The 20,000-nt window shown below is 31.7% G+C and overlaps 1 protein-coding gene across 15 annotated transcripts in view; it reads right to left on the reverse strand.

The window, feature by feature from the left end:
• Nucleotides 1-20,000, reverse strand: part of LOC144956792 (calpain-B-like) — a 77,799-nt gene that overhangs the window by 19,815 nt on the left and 37,984 nt on the right. For 4 of the 15 annotated variants that reach the window (XM_078887520.1, XM_078887584.1, XM_078887602.1 and 1 more), the window contains 14 exons: nt 17,621-17,690; nt 16,122-16,233; nt 14,107-14,247; nt 13,380-13,548; nt 12,749-12,829; nt 12,031-12,131; nt 11,514-11,591; nt 9,271-9,440; nt 7,408-7,571; nt 6,122-6,333; nt 5,762-5,798; nt 2,587-2,649; nt 1,993-2,004; nt 1,256-1,303 (listed from right to left, as the gene is read on the reverse strand). In XM_078887520.1, the coding sequence (XP_078743646.1) occupies nt 1,256-1,303; nt 1,993-2,004; nt 2,587-2,649; nt 5,762-5,798; nt 6,122-6,333; nt 7,408-7,571; nt 9,271-9,440; nt 11,514-11,591; nt 12,031-12,131; nt 12,749-12,829; nt 13,380-13,548; nt 14,107-14,247; nt 16,122-16,233; nt 17,621-17,690 (1,458 nt within the window). Of the gene's footprint in view, nt 1-1,255; nt 1,304-1,992; nt 2,005-2,586; nt 2,650-4,260; nt 4,279-5,761; nt 5,799-6,121; nt 6,334-7,407; nt 7,572-9,270; nt 9,441-11,513; nt 11,592-12,030; nt 12,132-12,748; nt 12,830-13,379; nt 13,549-14,106; nt 14,248-16,121; nt 16,234-17,620; nt 17,691-20,000 lie in introns of all 15 variants that reach the window. The other 11 variants (XM_078887560.1, XM_078887616.1, XM_078887627.1 and 8 more) reach the window with 7 other exon arrangements.

The raw sequence follows: 20,000 nt of genomic DNA on the forward strand, positions 1-20,000 counted from the left end.
CATGTTTAAAAATACACTTCAGAATAAAAGATGAGAGGGAGAAAATATAACCATATTTTAGAATGGCCTGATCACAACAGTCATTTTTAATGTGTTAATGAATGTTGAAATTCTAATTAAAGCTTCATTAAACTATAAGAGAATGATATATTGTATCTTATTGAAGTCTAATTGGTTTCCCTGACTTTTTCATAGGCTGTAAAAAAGAAGTTCAGTTTGAACTAACTTTAGCGCTACATGCAATCATTAGAAAAAACTCACACATAAAAAAATTGTTATTTTTTAAAACCAATAGTTCTATGCTACAATCAAACAAAAGCAACCCCCCCCCCCCTTCAAAAAACAAACAAAAAAAAAACAAGAAAAAAAAAATACTGCAAAAAAGGAAAAGTACCAAATCTCTCTCACTATGCCTAATCAAAGAGTACTATTAGTCCTTGCCCTTTTGTTAAATGCTTTAAAATGATATATCCAATTCATTATTTAATACTAACAGTTTTTTGTTGGGAAATGTTGAAAATTATTTAACTGATGAGTTTATTCTTTTAACCCAATAACATGAAAAATTCTTACACCGTAAACATTGTCTTGTATAGATGTAAAATATGGTGCTATGAACTAACACAAAACTTTTGAAAAGATTGAACTGAAATTTCTTCCACTCTCATTTTTAACCTTATAATTCAGACTCATAATCATTTTGTGATTCAATCAATTTGAGGGTCCTGATAGCTCACAGTAAAGCACGTATCTCAAAGCAAAGGAACCAGAGTTGATTCCAGGCGCTGTAAAGTTTTCTGACCACCTCCCCCCCCCCCCTCCCCTCCTTTTCACCCAGCAGTAATTGCATATCTGGGTCTTATATATTTGATAAAGCGTACTTTGCAATACATCCAATCCAAAGGGTCTCATTACTGCTAAAAATAATAAACAAGATTAATTTCAGCTTAATGGGCCTTACGGCTCTGAACGACTACATACAAAGAATTTCAAATGAATCTTGATTAAAATAGATATGGAAGACTGAACAATCCATCTATAATATTTTCAGACTTGAATTCAAGAACAGCATTTAAAAATTGCATTGTGCAAACAATCAACAACAATCTAGTACAACTCTGTGCCGTTTCACATTAAAATGCTCTAATCCAACACACAAGCAGGCATTTAAGTGCATGTGGAAAAAAAATGCACTGCTCTATAAGCCTAATGGCAAACTAACTCAAAAAATAGGAAAGCAACTGAAAATGTAAACCTCATCGCTTCTGTATGGATAATTTGGATGGTATGCTTGTGAATCTGCCTAAAAAGTGTGACAACAAAAAAGCGCATGTTAAAGCAAATGATTCAGAAAAAATCCCACAATGTTATTATCATCATTAAAATTTTGCATATCAATTAATCAACAAAGAACAAAAGATGGTGGAAGCAGTATAAAACTAAAATAAAAAATATAGCTCTATGATCAAAGGTTATGTCATTTGAAATTTGACATGCCTATAATAACATGTTACCTTAAAAGACTACAGAAAACAGAAAATAACTTAATTCTTGGGTAATTTTTTTTTTTCAAAATGATATCAATAGGATTTCGCAAACATGCAGCTACTCAAGACAACAAAATGATTCAATCAGGTTAGAGAATCGCAAATCTTCACGTTGAAAAAATGCATAATATTGTGTTTTAGACAATTCTGTCCACATTAATTATTCTCATTGATTGAACATACAAACGTTTGATAAATGACACATATCATTGAGATTCATTACTAAATCTCATTTACAACAACTGTACGATTCTCAGTGCATACCATTGCATGAAGTATGTATTGGACAAGCTGTCGTGTATAAGATCATACTAAGTTAAACAAGCATTTGGTTTTTGTTTTGGTTTTTGTTGGTTTTTATTTTTTACTTTCTGAAATGCAACAGAGAGGATGATTCAAAATTTGCAATATTTAAATAAAAACAGACCATGACTGATAAACTTACGGGCTTCTTGACCTGTTTGTTTTAAAACCAAATAAACCACAATTATTACAAAAGAATTAATAAATATTGAAACACAACAAACATTAAATTTTGATGCATTTACTCACATTCAAACATTCACTCATCACAATTTTCAAAAGAAGATATTTTCTGCACAGAGTAATCATTTGGATTATTTTTTTTTTTTTAAAGGAAAACTAAAAGGTGAAGGGACTTTTGATTTTTGAATGGTAGATGAAGGCAAAACAAAGACATCATATTTGGAACTATAATCAAACAGCACAGTGCTGCGCCTTTATCTTTAACACCGCGACAATAATATTTTACAACCAGTTTGAGAAAGGAAGGAAGAGGAGGAAATCAACATAAGAGGATGAAAAGGTATTTTAATTTTTTGTTTTAAAAAAAAATATTTGGGCGGGGGGTGAAGGGAATGTTCGTTTTATGTTGTTTTCCTTTACATTTACACACATTTCTATTCATTTATTTTAAAAGATTTTATAAATAGTTTTGCTTTTACACAAGAGTTGAAAATCAGCAAAAACATGCAGGGGAATTAACTGCATAATCTGTCAGTGTCACTGCAATCAATACCTTAGCTGGCCCAGTGGGTGGTGCCGAATAGGCAGGGGCTACCTGACTTGCAGATATATTGTCCTTGCAAGTCAAATAAAACACGGAATCATTAACATAATCAAAACCAACAATATCAACCACGACTAAAAACTTAGCAACACAGGTTGAAATGAAGGATCAGGATAAACTATACAAAATCTTTTTCTTCTTGTGAGTAACAACTAGCTGAAGTTCAAATTAGAAAATAAAAGTAAATTCATCAGTCAGAAAACAAATTTTTAAAAAAGAATGATGTTTTCTAAGACTTCATTATCCTTTTGCTCTCCACAGCAGAAGTATCTGATCTTCTATAAAACCCTTCGGCTTCATAAGTCAAGTTATAACATGAAATTCATGTTTGCATTCAAGTACACAAAACATGTGATCCTTTAAAATCAAGTGTTGAGTATTTTATAAATTGTCAATACACTTCTTATATTAAGGTGTGAAGAAAAAATAAAAATATAACATTAAAATCTATTTTAAATAATTTCAAAGTGAAAATTTTGAATGAAAATATAAGAATCAATAAAAATAGAAAACAATATGAATATTTGCTGGAAAAAAAATTATTATGGGACGTCTGTGAAAGCTGAGGTCAATAAACTTACATATATATGGTGTTTCTAACTAATTGTTATATTTTTACCATATAAGGAGGAAAATATATATCTTGGCTCTTTAATCTTTGAGAGACCGATTAGGGTTGATTTGAATCATGTGAAATATTCTTTAAGCATTAAATTGAGAAAAAAATAGATATGTGAAAAATTGTACAGGAAAAGAAATCATGTTTTTAGAAAGAGCAAAGGACTATAAAGTGATAAATTTTTTTACGATGAATCCAAAGACAGGAAAAAAAAAGACCCCAAAAAACGAACATATAAGAAAAATTAATCTTAAGAATAAAGAACTTCAAGATTAGAAAAAAGTATGAAGCTTTCATTAAATGCTATTGTGAATTTTTAACATAAATCAGTTACTCAAATAGAAACAACTCTGATTCAAAGTTTGCCAGCTATAGGCCAGAACCCTTAAAACTTCAGAGTCATACATTCCAAGGGTCTTCATCAGGATTCTAACCACAACTGTTTGATCTAAATGAATGTGTTTTAGAATTGTGCCATTGGCATGTACAGAAATGAAGACGAAGAAATAGAATGTTAGTAGAGAGACAAAAAGATGACAGTATAGCTTTCAATGATTCAGCGATAAGAATGATTGTAAACCAGTGTAGTCAAACCAAATATATCTTAATGAATATTAATAGACCGCATTGATGGACATTGCTAACACTGACATTGACTCTGATCTAGTATAATATGATGATCTAATCTATTTCAATAGTAGAAAAAGAAAAAAATGGAATTTTGTAAAGGTAATATTTTATGTAATCGACAGGAAGCTATTTTACACATTTATTAATTAAACAGGAAAAGATAATATATGACTGACTATATTACTGCTCTCCAATACCAACATCATCTTACAATACCAAATACTAGGAATGAGCGTGGATCACAATGGCTTAAAACATATGTAACATTGCAAGAAAAATGGTGACAATAATAAATGGAAACAAGCATGGACGGCAATGATTATGATGCAAACATTAAGAAATGCGTTATGAAGAGAGGGGAAATAATAACTTACTCTTCCTGGTCCTCTGCCCTATCCCGGTAAAGTAGTGAATACAAACATGTTTATAGAATATTATGAATATCAGTGACCATATTTAACATAAGGATATTGAATCTATGATGATGAAACAACACAATCAAAGCATGCTGTGAGTAAAGACAATCTCTTTTGATTTGACAATGGTTAATGATAGAAAGATTTTTTTTTAATATTGTCATTTCCAAAAAGTAGTCTAAGTATAACATCCATTGTGAGGAAAGTTGCTTTAACTCACTCAGCCCAGTCCTTTAATTCAATTTGTCTACTCTCCATATGCATTATCAGAACAATTTTAAAAATTAACGCAAAACAAAAAAACCCAAAACAAATCATGTTATTCAGTCTCTGAAAGATTCTGTACATTAAAATTTGAAATATGTACATTTCACTCTCAATGCCCAAAAATCAAATCCTAATCATTCAAAAAGAAAAATATATCAAAGGACATACTGTGTTAAATTCATTGTAACATTTTCCGGCTCTAAAAAAAGGGGGAATCTTTTACTGAAGCTATTATTTCTCTCAAATGAGTTTCTTTAAGTTAGACCTTTGGATTTCGGCTTGAGTGGGTTAAGGCAGAAATGCTTGCATAGTACACTGAACACATATTATCCACATTATTATGGATTTAAGAGAATAGTCTAAGATTTTTTTTTAAATCGACGTTGCCAACAACAAGTGTAGAAAAAGTGATATTCTAACATTAAAGGCATGAGTGTTAGAAAGGCTGGTTTAATATTTATGTGAGCTACATTTATATATATATAAATAATATTTATTATTCTTTTAATAACATACAACATTTGAATTGCTTTCTTTAAATATGAATGGTACGTGAGTCTTGAAAAAAGGATTGATCAAAAAAAAAATAAAAAAAAAAAAAAAAAGATTGTATGCCTTTGAAAGGGATATTATCAACACTCATCTAACAGAAACCAATTTTCTTAATGAGGTTTTATCAAATTGACTACTGTCTGTACTACTGCTTAATTTGAACAAATAGAAAGTTAACTGACATGACGACCTACAATGATCAGTTGAATGAAGAACATGCATTGGTTATAGCAATCAATGCTTTATGAATAAATATGTATTAAACTTGGACATAACTAAAGCCTCAATATATATGAGAGTGGGGAAGAGGGAATGTATTTGCTTTATCACCAATTTTAATAACATTAGTTTGCAGTATCTAGTTAGCTATAACTATCTCTATATTAAAACATGCTTCATTGGAATAACAGATAACGTGCGCTGTATCATTTTATCATTATTATTTTTTGTTTTAAACTGTGGATCACAATAGGGATTGCAACTGAGATGAGAGAGGGGGTTAGAGATTGATGTGAAATTTACATTCAATAATACCATTCCATACTTAAATTAAAAAAATTCTGAATCAGTTTTGCTGTGAAGTGAGACAGAAAATAACATTTGAAGCAACATTGTAAAATTTATCTGGTAAGCAACTTACATCATCCTCGATTAATGATGTCTGCTGATCTAGCTCTCTGTGAAATAAGGAAAAAAAAAGTTTAAATTAAAATTTAAAAAAAAATAATTAAGAATTAAATCTGCAGTCTAAATGCCACTCACTAAAGGATTATGAGAATGAGAATAAAACAAAAATATCTTCAAAGGTTTATGTTACTTTTCTTAAATAACAACAATAAAATTGAATAGAGGCTTCAATTTAATTTACGAAGACAGACGATGTGGACATTTCAGGTTTTTCCCTTTGTCAACAAAACATGATGAATGAAACCTAAAAACGAATGAGAGATGTGTATTCCCCTAATTTATTATAATGAGTACTTTATGATTCCACACTTACCCCGATACATTAGGCTTCTCGGTGAAGATTCTAATCAAGAATTTTCCTTCAAAGTGGGGCTCAAAAGTAGATGGGATAATTGCATATGTTCCTGGTGGTAGCTTGTGTCTGCCGCACACCTCTCGCATGTTGATGAAGGTTGGTGACTTGGCCACAGAGGCATTATACTTGAAATATCTCACATCTAAGGGACCAGAACTTTCATCCTCTACCTGATTAAAGTTAAAAAAAAAAAAAGAGGAATCACTTTTAAAAAGCAATTAAATGGACAACGTGGGAAGCAAAAGTACTCCTAATTAGTCTTAAGTTTGCACCCTGATGTCTCATGACAAACTCTCGTTTACTTACTTCCTCTCCATAAATAACACAATCAGCAGTAAATTTCAAAAGTATCAAATTGTGAATGTTTGTGTGTATCCATGTATAAATGTATGTATATATATATTGATGTGTGTGTGTGTGTGTGTGTATACACTTATATAAGTACATCATTGTTGTTATAAGGACTTTGGGCCAAAAGCATAGATTTATAGTGCAAAAGCCTTTTCAACATATTAATCATTTAAAACCCCTAGAGTCGATCATCCAGATTTTTTTTCCTGGTTTCTACAGCTCGAAAAAGACTTTAAAAATTATTAACATGCAGCAATTATCCACTGCTCAAGGAGTATAAAGAATCTGGTGAGGTCTAAGATCACACCCCATTAAAACTCTTGTTACGAGACGCACTTATTGTAACACGATTATAATTATTCTGCAAATTTTTGGTCCATCCCTAGTTGTATATTTTCATGTAACAACACAGAAACCACTTTCTTGTGTATTTAGCAAAAGACAACAAATAGATACTATTTTCAATAACAAAAAGTTTAATAAGGACTCAATGGGGAACAAAATAAAGAAATAGATAAATAAATAAATAAGTAGAGAATTATTAAACAAATGAATAAATATATAAATAAATAAATAAATAAATAAATAAATAAATAAATAAATAAATAAATAAATAAATAAATAAATAAATAAATAGATGAACGAATGAGAATGAATGAATGAATGAGTGAATGAATTAGTGAATGAATGAATGAATGAATGAACGAATGAATGAATGAATAATGAATGATAATAATAATGAAATAATAATAATAAATAAATAAATAAATAAATAAATAAATAAAAATAATAAACAAAAAAACATAAATAAATAAATAAATAAATAAATAAATAAATAAATAAATAAATAAATAAAGCGATTTGAAGAAATGTTTGTCTTTTAAAGATCCAACCTTATAGATGACATAACCAATGGTCATCAGGTCCAGACCCTCTTTGCGCTTCTTGCGTCTGTCCTTCTGCAAGACGGCTACCAGGGCAGTACACATATCATCATCGTCATCATCATCAGGGTCTGTCAAGGTCATACGGAACTGAGGGTTGGTAGCAAACGAGTCTGTAGAAATAAAAAAAACATGAAGATACAATAATCAATCATCATTCAATAAATACATGGTGATTCAAAAATAATATGGCAAAACTATCATGCAATAGTTTGAAAAAGAAAAACAATAGAAACATTAGCTTGGACATATATATAGTACATACCTTCAAGTTTTTATTTCACATTTTTAAAATGCTCAATGTGGCCACCATCTGCAGCGAGGACAACATCAAGCCGATATGAGAATTCATCCCAAATGCACCACAGCATGTCACAGTACATGTTGATTGCTGCTGCTATTCTATCTTTCAAGTCATCGATACTTGTTGGAAAATGTGGAATGTAACTTGGTCTTAAACGGATCCCACAAGAAAAAGTAACACAGGTCCATGGATCTGGCAGACCAAGCACTTCGAGCAAGGTCTTTAGCAACTCTCCTCCCAATCATTTAAATAAAAATAAGCTCTGACCCCAAGATGCCAATGAGATGGTGTTCCATCATGCTAAAAAATAAAGTCATTCTAATCTGCTTGCAGTGAAGTAATAGCCAGTTTTGGAGCATTCTGAGATAGGTTTTCCTGTAACGGTGTTTTCCTCAAAGAAAATGGGACCAAAGATCTTGTCTTGAGGTACAGCACAGAAGACATTCACTTTAGAGGTATCTCTTTCATGCTCAACAGTTTCATGTGGGTGAGCTGTTCCCCAAATGCGCACAATGTGATGATTGATTCTGCCGCTCAAATGGAAAGCTACTTCTTCACTAAAAACTAAACATGTAAAAAGAGTTTCATCACCTTCCTCCATATCCAGCATTGACACACAGAATGCCCTGTGCTTCACCCTGTCATCATTAGAAAGTGTTTGAACAAGGCTTAATTTGTATGGTATTATGTGTAATCATCTCTAACATGCCAGATAGTGGTTTGAAGGATGGCAAGTTGAAGACTTGCTCAATATTTATCAGTTAAACAATTATTTATTCCAACCTTGGTTCTGTTAAAAAAATAAACAAAAATTCTAGTACAAAGATGTAATGACAGCATTAATATCAAAGTGCATGGGAAAAGGCTGGAAAAATAATGCTCATTATCTAAACCCGACAGACTATGTAAAATGGAACTAATTGTAGAAGGTTGATGTTGGACACTCACAGCCTTTCACTTGAGGTTTAACCAAAGGAAAGAATCGCTCTTTTGGGACAATAATTACTCCATGTGAAATAAGAGTATAATATGAATTTATACAGATCTAAATAGGATCCATTTGACTGTAAGTCGAGTTTTCTACATATTAAGCTAAAAGACCCTTATTATTTTAAAAATTTGACATTTTGACAATTTGCTTACATTTTGTGGATTGGATTGGATTGGATGTGAGTCAGGCCCAGCAAAATACTCCGATTGAGCTACAATTATTATATTTTTGTCTCCATTGATTATATCATTAACACAATTGTTCGTTTAATACATTTTACCCTTGACATGTAACCCATCCCAAAGACTTATTAACTGTTGAGGCACTAGTCTTTGATTTTTGTGACAATTTTCCTCAGCTCATTGCACTTTTTAACTTCCTGTTCCAGTCTTTGATTATTTAAGGCAGAACTTCTGTTTTAAAATCCATTTGCTATAAGATTATATGGAATCAAGCACATTGTAAGGCAAATGACTACTAAGCCGTCAGCTTGCCAACAAGAACATATTTAACTTACCAAGGAAGTTACGGCATCCACCAGCACTATGTCCTTTCACCCATTCACTACTCTCCTTGTAACACTCCCACTTCTTCTTGTTGCAGACATCTTCCTCCTCCAGAGAGTCAGGGCCCAAGTTACAGATCTCCAATTTCTGAAAGTGTGTGCTCCAATCTTGAAAAGACATCCTGAAATATTGATGATTAATGAATCAGTGAACCTAATGTAAGTAACAACAAAATGTTAAAATCGATAACACACTACAAGAGGTCTGATATCAAGTTCAAGTTCCAAGTTCGTTTCAATGTTATAATCTGCAAAAAGCACTCTGCTCATCACTGCAATTATATATTAGAATTCATCATTGTAATCTGGGTACTTTTGAAAGTTTTTTCAACAATCACTACAGGACATTCTCCACTAGAAATCACCACTGTTCCCTTTGCAATGCTATGCTGATGCTCGAGTTATTTCGTTCTTCATTAGAAACAGTCTTCAAAACAAATGTCTCCATGAATGAATAAGGGGATATTAATTCATTTAAATCCTGGAAAGACAACTAAGTTAAATGTCGTATTTGTTATATAAGGACATTATAAACTTATAATACACATATTACCATTATATGAAAGGACTTTCAATCCCAAACCTGAATATGGTATCATAATAATAATAATAATAATAATAATAATAATAATAATAATAATAATAATGATAATAATAATAATAATAAAAATAATGACAATAATAGTGACAATAATAATAATAAATAATAATAATAATAATAATAATAATAATAATAATAATAATAATAATAATAATAATAATAATAATAAAATTAATAATAATAATAGTGAATAATAATAATAATAATAATAATAATAATAATAATAATAATAATAATAATAATAATAATAATAATAATAATAATAATAATATAATAATAATAATAATAATAATAATAATAATAATAATAATAATAATAATAATAATAATAATAATAATAATAATAATAATAATAATAATAATAATAATCAATAATAATAATAATTAATAATAATATATAATAATAATAATAATAATAATAATAATATAATAATAATAACGAATATAAGTATAGTAGCAGTAGTAGTAGTAGTAGTAGTAGTAGTAGTAGTAGTAGTAGTAGTAGTAGTAGTAGTAGTAGTAGTAGTAGTAGTAGTAGTAGTAGTAGTAGTAGTAGTAGTGTAGTAGTAGTAGTATAGTAGTAGTATAGTAGTAGTAGTAGTAGTAGTAGTAGTAGTAGTAGTAGTAGGAGTACGTAGTAGTAATAATAATAAGAAGAATTATTATTATTATTATTATTATTATTATTATTATTATTATTATTATATACAAATCACAAAAAAATATGATAATAATAATAATAATAATAATAATAATGATAATAATAATAATAATAATAATAATAATAATAATAATAATAATAACAGGAGTAGTAGTAGTAGTAGTAGTAGTAGTAGTAGTAGTAGTAGTAGTAGTAGTAGTAGTAGTAGTAGTAGTAGTAGTAGTAGTAATAATAATAATAATAATAATAATAATAAAATAATTATAATAATATTAATGATACTAATAATAAAAATAACAACAATAATAAATATAACTGGTATAGTGACCTACATGAAAAACGCATAATACATATAAGGAAATGAACACTCACGCACACGAATACTTAGTCATAAATTTACATTACCTCAACCCGGTCAAATATTTTGAAAACTGGCCATTATAAGAAATTTAAAGATCTCTCACAACATCATCATTTACCCCATTATATAAACATCCAAAATACAATTTACCTATATTTACCAAATCATTCTTTTTTTTTTTTTAATTTTATTTTTTTTTGGTAGAAATATATTTTAATTGTATAAAATCTGCAGTGATAGGCAAAGCAAAGTGACTTTTTTTTCTTCAGATTACACTATTTAATTTAGAACATGAGTAGCTGACTTTGTTGAATTTTTAGTTTTAACATTTTGGCATGGTTCTTTAATTTTTCAGTGATGGTACTCTGGCAGAAATTTTACCTTTTAATGACAAAGCTTACATATCATTTTTATTATATCAGTTATCACCATAATCAACAATGTCATTAAATTTGCCATTACTACTGGCATCATCATCATGGTAATTTACATTATCAGACTGCCCACTGAAATCTTCATTATCAACTAAACCCATCAATCCAAACATTACAACAACAACAAAAAAAAACATACCAGAACTCTCCATCATCGCTGAATGTGAGGCCAAGTTCATCCTTCTCGTCTTGGGAGAGCAGAGACCATTCACGAGATCTAAATGAATACAGAACATAAATAATATCTCGATAGAACCTTTATGGGAACTTGCTTCTTCAAATAATTTAAATATGAGCAAGTGAGATACTAAAATCAGAACTTAATATCATTTCTTTGATGACAGAAAGTCTAAGTCCTTCAGAGTTGTCAGGCATCCTGGTTTTTGTAACACAAAATGGACAGTAACAATTGTTTGTTACCTTTAGGGTACTAGTGGATTACACAAAACTAGTCAATCACTGCTGACTGGACATGGAGAGAAGACCCACAGTTGGCAATAGATCAAATTGATGCAATAGTATTTTAACTTACACTTACAGAAGGAAAAAAAAACCAAAAAACAAGGAAATTCACTAATCTGGTGCCCAGTGACTTTGTTTTCCCCCACTCGGGCATTCTTCTGTGGTGTATTCTTCTACTCCTTGTAAAATCTTACCCATCACTCCAGGCTCCCTTCCATTCAGCCTCATTACCCCATGGGTTACGGACTCGAACCATTGGGATCTGACCCTCAAACTTGGGAGTCTTGATGTCAGCCTAAAATTATAAAAAAATGAAATTCAAGTCTCATATTAAATGAATGAAATAATTTGATAGATAAATGAATAAATAAACAAACAAACAAATAAATAAATAAAACATAAATAAATATATAGATAAATTAAAAAACCATTATAAACAAATTTTTAAAAATACAATCAAAGCACTTAAATGAAATTATAGGTTAATATTGGCTTTTTGACAGTAAAAATTGTAATCCCATAGTAAAGTGCGGGCATTGTAGCACAAATTGCATTGTTTGAATCGTTGTTGTTGAATCTTTATGTATATTCAATTACAAAAAGAAATCAAAGGAAAAATAAAAACTAAAAAAAAAAACAACCCAAAAGCAATGACAATAATGATGCTGATGATATTCCTAATGATGAAGATGGAAATGTAGGAATTTAGTTATTACTAACTTTGCAATTATTTCCATTTATTTTTTTATAAAATTAATTTTGCTTCTTTATAATAAAAATTTAAGGAACTATCAGTGACGTGTAATAGAATCAATGTTACCTTTGTACTGCAGTAAAATTAATTAATTTCAACCTAAATATAATTTAACTTATTTTCACACATTGTGATCACTACTAAAGATTGTCACTTACAAGACAAACATTGGTAATACTATAGGCATGGCCCATCACAAGACCGTTAGTCAGTCTTGCTTCCACCGTGTTTGGATCAGCCTGAAAAAATATATATTTAATATGAATCAATTTAATACTTTGTATTTTTCTGACAAATGTACCACTTAATAGACACTTGAAAAGGAATACGAGAATAGGAAATCTAAGGAATGAAAAATTGATCTCAAAAAGGAAAATGACTTAATATTTCTTTCAAAAGATTTTCGAGTCTTACACAGGTCTGTCAGAACTTTCACAAACTTCAGCTAGTAAAAAAATCTATCTCCAATAATTTAAGAGAAAGCCTTAAGTAAAATGATGATTAACACATGACATGAATATTTCATAAAAGAGGTTTGATATATTTACATAATCTCAACATAAAATTATACATAGTAACCAATTAAAGACAATGCAATACGTAATGCATATTAAAAAAAAAAAGTTATGGAAAACATATATGAGTAGATAAATAAGTGTATGAAAAGAAGATGCTGAAGAGTCCTGAAAAAAAAGTCTTATAAAATTCAAAACCTCTGAACAATGATGCAAGTCTCGAATCAGAAGTCAAGTCAATAAAACCACAGAATGCAATCAATGAAACACTTACATCAATAGAGCATCCCATTAGAGAGCCACGTTCGTGGGCCTTCAGCATGATTCTCAACAGGTTTGGTGGAGCCTTTTGAAGGTCAAACATTTCAGTCACACCTCCTGTGAAGTCACACATAGCCTCGCTAGTGCTGCCTCCCTTCAGAGCCTCATAAGAACCCATGAGCCTGGTGAAGAATGATTGGTATTATGAAATAGACTATCTATTTGTTTTTATGCTGATTACTTCTTCAGCTAGGTACGAGGAGGAACGTTTCATATCCTATGTTATTGACCCTTGAGACATGCAAAAGATTTTCTGTCCCAGCCACATGTGCTTGATGTTCGGGCTTAGGGATGATTAGAATTGCCAAACCTAAATGGCATTGTGAACTATACAGGAATTATATTTCAAACGCTATATTAACATATATTGTTGAAAATGGGTTTTGACAAAGGCATTTTGTATAAAATAACCTGATATTTTGAGTCCTTTGTTGATACCATGATAAGCAATGTTGTTTGTGCCAAGTTAAAAAACTGTCTAGGTCAAATTGAGTTTGAGAAACATAAGTTTTTGCTTCTCTTTATATATTTAGCAAAAGTGTAGTAACGGTCTTTTAAAATAAAACTCAATCATTGCAAAATAAAAATTATAAACCAAATTCCAATATTGCATATTAAATTATTAAACAGACTTCACATTCTTTCTCCATTTGTCACATACGAGTTGACATCTAACTTACTTGGCGTAAGCCTTCTCCAAGAGGGCACTCCAGAATTCTTTCTTGTCAGCAGAGTGCATGAAGACCAGCTGGTCATAGTATGTGGGTAAACGGTCATCGACCACAACTTCCTTCCACTCACCCTCATGCCAGAAGTTAAACCTGAAGTGAAAAGCATGTTCTCTATGTGAAATTTTGAGTCAAAAATATTATAAAATCTAATGCTGAGCAGGAGTTTAAAAATTCATTAATCCTTTACTTCTTTCTTTGTATTTGTTTATTTAGTCTACCTATTTATTTATTTATCTTTTTTTTTATTTTTGGTTCTTTCTTTCTACAAATAATACTACGCATCATACCAATGAACTATTTTATGACCAAAATTCAGTCTCACTTTCCGTTGTGAGTCAGCTTGTAAATGCACAAAATGAAATAAATTGTCATAACATGTTTACACTACAAACTTGATAAATATGCCCCAATAAGGACACTTGTTGTTATTTAATATGATCAAATTTTAACAAAATTACCATGAAATACTTGACCACTTGTATTGTACATTTGGCCAATATGTTTCTTCTATTTTGTAATATCTAAGAAGTTAGGATATTTGTCTGATAAGTCTTTCTTGTTAATATTCCAGGGGTCTATTTCTACCATTTGAGAATGTAAATGTGATTCAATTCCACTTTATAATCTAAATATTTATGCCTCCCTTGACAGACAGTGTTATTATACAACTCGCACAGCTGGTCAAGGAATATGTGGTCAACCATCTTAATCTAATAGCATGTGAAAAAAAAAGTAGACCCTCAGAGCCATGGGGCCCATGGAGCCACATTATATCTCTTTTCTATAGTGTTAAAGGGACAGTAATAATTGCTGTTTTGGATAGGATTCTAGTCTATTGCAAGGAAACTTTCCACAAGATCTTACAAATCAAGCGACCAATCATGGCTAAATGGACCTGAAAAAATCTGGACTGCATCAGGGATAAATACCAATCCTATTGCTTGAGATGTTGTTTTTAAGGGTTTTACGGCGCTTGCAACACATTTAGGTTATATCAGCGCCAGTAAAAAGGAAGAAAATGGGATAGTAAAAAGTTCTAGAATTACAATTAAAGCACCAAGAAAAAGTAAGACATAGTGGAACTGAGAACAAATAGGGATCAGATGTAGATTCCAAGAGCATACCACCAATGTACTTAGTTTGAGATCACCTATAAGTCTCATCCGGGCACAAGCACAAAATCCAACAAAGAGGAATACACTCAAATGCTTACATTATACATTAAAAATAACAAATATAAAAATGCATAACAGAGAGATGATTTACAAGGGAAAAAATATCATCTCCCAAAACAATAAGTATGCATTTGACTGTTTCCCTCCCAGCCAGGGCGAGGACAAAACAAAGTAATCTCATTCCAAGACAAAGACAGATTGCATGTTGCAAAACAGATATAAGGGGATAGAAGACACAGTATGTACCTTCCTGCCTACTATGGGAGGTCAGGAACCCCACCCAGCTATTGCTTGAGATGAGAGAGCTCTACAAACTGAGCTATCAGAACCCGTGAATATAAAACTTGATTATAAAGTCTAAAGTATAAAATATAATTTGAATTGAAGTCAATGATTTCTTTGGGAAGATTGATGTGGTTTCTTAAACTTAAAAAAGAAAAAAAGAAGAAAAAAAAATCAAATCAAATTTCCGAACTCTGATCATTTTGACTTAAAACGTTTGTTTTCTTCAGCCGGTTCATTAAGATGATGTGATAAGGCTTATAATGTGAAAAACATTCCAAAAAAACGTACTACAAACAGTGGGTGTTGAAAAGCAGTAAACAGGGTGTAAACAGGGTGGGTGATGAACATCGACATGCCAGTCCTGGTCAAAGACCCTCGTGTCAAGGTCAGTAAGTAAATCTCTCTTTCGTTTTCTTTATTTGTCTTCATTTTTAATGCACAAAATACCTTCAACTCAAAATTGTATGGATGAGTCATTTTCATATTGAAGGGAATTACTTTTACCTAAAGACACCACAGTAGTTGTCTTCAAAGTTCTGAGAAGTGTCCACAACCTTTTCAAAAAGTACCTGGTTACAGGTCAGGGAGGCAACAGCAGCCAACAGCCAGCAATCACCTGGTTGAAAAATTGTGAAATTTAAGATACAGGCATTGAAAATTGATGAAAATTCATAATCAATGGTTTTCACCAAAAAAAAAAGAATAAAAGAGAAGGACAAGAGTCATGAAATAGCATTAATTAACTGGCCCTGAAAAAGGAGGAAATGGGGTGTTGTCAGTGATCTAAACCTGATACAGGGGGAAAGGCACAACGGAAATATCTCTTACTTAAAAATGGGTATAGAGAAGTGCTAGAAGAAGAATATCAAGCAAGTAAAATATTTTTTAAAACCTGAAAGTGGATGGGAGTCAAATGCTGGGTCCAAATTTAAACAAATTTATATTTCATTATCAAAAGTTACCTGATGGACATCATATTGCACCACGCTTACAGTTTTAATCATTTGTTAGTTGTTTCGTTTTTTACAAATTTAAAACCATACTGGAAAGGGGGGGGGGGGGAGAACTTAAGCTTTTATATAGCACAAAATGCACTAAACATGCACAAACGCTTAACAAGGACTCCCAAGCCAACAGCAACATTTAATATGTAGGACCAGACAGGATACCTGTACTGTAAGGCACTATTACAATTTTTCTCGAAAGACAATGTTGTTAAGGACCATGAAGATAGAGAGGAAAGAGGTAAACTAAAGTGTAAAATATATGTGTGTGTGTGTGTGTGTGAGAGAGAGAGAGAAAGAGAGAGAGAGAGAGAGAGATGACTGACAAGCGATCTTAGCCATACAACAGCGGCTTTTTCACCATGTCTTCTCTATGACTCTTTACACTGCTTATTTCTGATCATGATCTACTTCTCTGAGACATGGTTGGATTCAGCAGGATCTATCGTTAATTTTATGATTATACTCAAAGTTCAGACAAGGTAACCACTGTTGCACTCCCACAAGCTAAACCCTACTCCTTCTACCAGTACCCATTGCACTGTGTGGTACGAGGGAGAGATATGACAAAGTACATTATTCCACTCACTGACACACAATGGAAGAGCAGGGCGGGGGGGGGGGAGATGTTTTAAACTTAGAGAAGGAGGCAATTTGAAATGCACTGGCGTTCACGACAGTCTTCTAGAAGGAAACAATCTTTTTTTATACATGACAAATAAAGTGGTCTTAAAAAATGAAATTTAACAAACTGATTATTTACACCCAACAGAAGAGGAGCAAGTATTTCAATGGTGAATTGCAATAAAAGGATAACAGTAACAAATGGCGTTTTCTGAATGAGAACTGGGTCTCTGGCAAAGGGTAAAGAGTTTGGGGACATCTTTAAGAAAATAAATAAATATAAATATTTTTTACATTTTAAAAACAAACTTGATCGTTATAAATTAATGTAACGTGTAAAAAAAAAACCCTCCAAAAATCAAGTGCATCACTAACCAAGTTCTCCTTGCTTGACATCAAACCTACTGGCACCATCACTGACCCACTTAGGATTGTCAACAATTTCCTGTGAATGAGAGGAAGGGAAATGAATAAACGATGAAGCCAAAGCACAATATTGAGGAAATAATTCCCTACTATAAAGTGATTAACTTGGAGTAGGGTGCATTAGATTCCAAATTGTTACGAGTTAAGCGTTGCATGCGACATTTTTTATTTATTTATTCTTATTCTTTTTCTTGTTTTTTTTTTTTGGTCATTTCAGCGCAAAGAATAAGAAGGCGATGGGACGTGTGAAGACATGTTGGATTTAGTTTATTAGAGAATCCTGGGAAGCATAAGGCCATGGGAGGGATATAAGAAAAGGGAGACAAATTCAGAGAATTAACAAGAGCGCATTTGAGAGGCAATGTATTTAATTCTGTGTCTGACGTGACACAATCTGCATTTCTTTTTCTATGCCCTTTCTCTGGGGATCGTTAGATGCCGTCACCTAGTCATTTCAAGAAGGAATATAGATAATCCATCAAACAAACGTCGGGTGTCAACAGAAATCATCCTTATTGCCCGAACTGAGCCAATTGGGGGTTAATAATCTTACCCGCGCAAGCAAAAAAAAAAAAACAAAACAAAACAAACCGAAAGTGCCTGAAGCGGGACTCGAAAATGGATCCTTCGATCAAAATGCAATGCCTTAACCACTCAGCCCTCTCGCCCCCAAACATCTGATGTGATGAATAACAATACGTCGCAAACAAAGTTGTAATGAAAAATGTGATTCAGTAAAATATAGTTCGGTGAAAAGCATGGAGTGACATTCCTGCATAAGGATATAGGCTATACATACACACAATAAACATGTATTTGTCCGTGTGTTTTATACTCTAATGGTATCAACGTAAAATGATTTTTACCAACAACAACAACAAAAAATAAATAAAAAGACACGATGTTGAAAGCCCCAATCAGCTTATATGTTGCAAGACGCATCTTACAGAATGTAAAACGCGACTTAATAAATCATGACTCATTGAACAGCCGTGGCAATTCAGTTAAAATGTGAACTGGATTGTGGACCTCTCGTTGTTGAACAATATACATGAATTATGATGATAATGATGATGATGACGACGACGACGATGACGATGATGACGATGATGATGCAGATGATGATGACGATGATGATGAAGATGATGATGAAGATGATGACGAAAACGCGACGACGACGACGACGACGATGATGATGATGATGATGATGATGGTGGTGGTGGTGGTGATGGAGGTGGTGGTGATCGGTTTATGTCATTATATCGTTTTGTTCATTCCCTACGATACAGTTTTTAATTTGGGAAATGCAAATGCCAATCATCAATCAGAATTCCTGCATCAACACATAACCTACATGTGATTTATACTTGATTGTTTAAGAGTAAAAGTGTTAATATACTAACAAGGATCGGAAAAATAAGTAGTCTAAAACACACAATGTTTCAAGTTTCAATTCGGTTAAAATTAAACGAGTGTGTCAATGTTTGCGACACACACACATACACAACAACAACAACAACAACAACAAATCAAAGCTAATCAAAAGCATACGCGCGGGCGCACACATTGACACCCTCATTTAATTATAACCGAATTGAAACTTGAAACATTCTGTGTTTAAGACTACTAATGTTTCTTCCTTGTTGTGTGTGTGTGTGTGTATGTATGTATGTATGTATGTATGTATGTATGTATGTATGTATGTATGTATGTATGTATGTATGTATGTATGTATGTATGTATGTATGTATGTGTGTGTATGTATGTATGTATGTATGTATGTATGTATGTATGTATGTATGTATGTATGTATGTATGTATATATATATATATATATATATATATATATATATATATATATATATATATATATATATATATATTGTGTTTAGTCAGTGCTTTTTGCCCATGACCACTTTAAAACAATAAGTTTTGCCTGGATGAACACTGGTGTGACGAACGAGAATAATTCAATTCGGGTCAACAAGGCTCCCCGCTACACACCGTCTCTTACAAGCTGTACACGGTCTGGACGGTCGACCGATAAAAACAAAAACAGCATGGGGTCGCAATATTAACATATTAACTAGATCAATAATAGCTAGACGCTGTACAGAAATTGTGTTGTTGGACCTGAGCTTATATCCATAAGACTACTTTACTCTGACAAAACCAATTTTTAAACATTAACTTTGGAAAACTTCTCTTTCAAATATCGATCAATTCAGATCAGCCGTGCTCTGAAAACAACCAACCAAACAATCAAACACTTTAAAATTTTGGCCAGAAAACTCGTGCTTCGCTTCAAATATCGATCGACCTGCATTTA

The sequence above is a fragment of the Berghia stephanieae genome, chromosome 1 (genome assembly GCF_034508935.2).
Source record: "Berghia stephanieae isolate SIO BIC M18660-M18661 chromosome 1, UCSD_Bste_1.3, whole genome shotgun sequence".
NCBI lineage: Eukaryota > Metazoa > Mollusca > Gastropoda > Nudibranchia > Aeolidiidae > Berghia > Berghia stephanieae.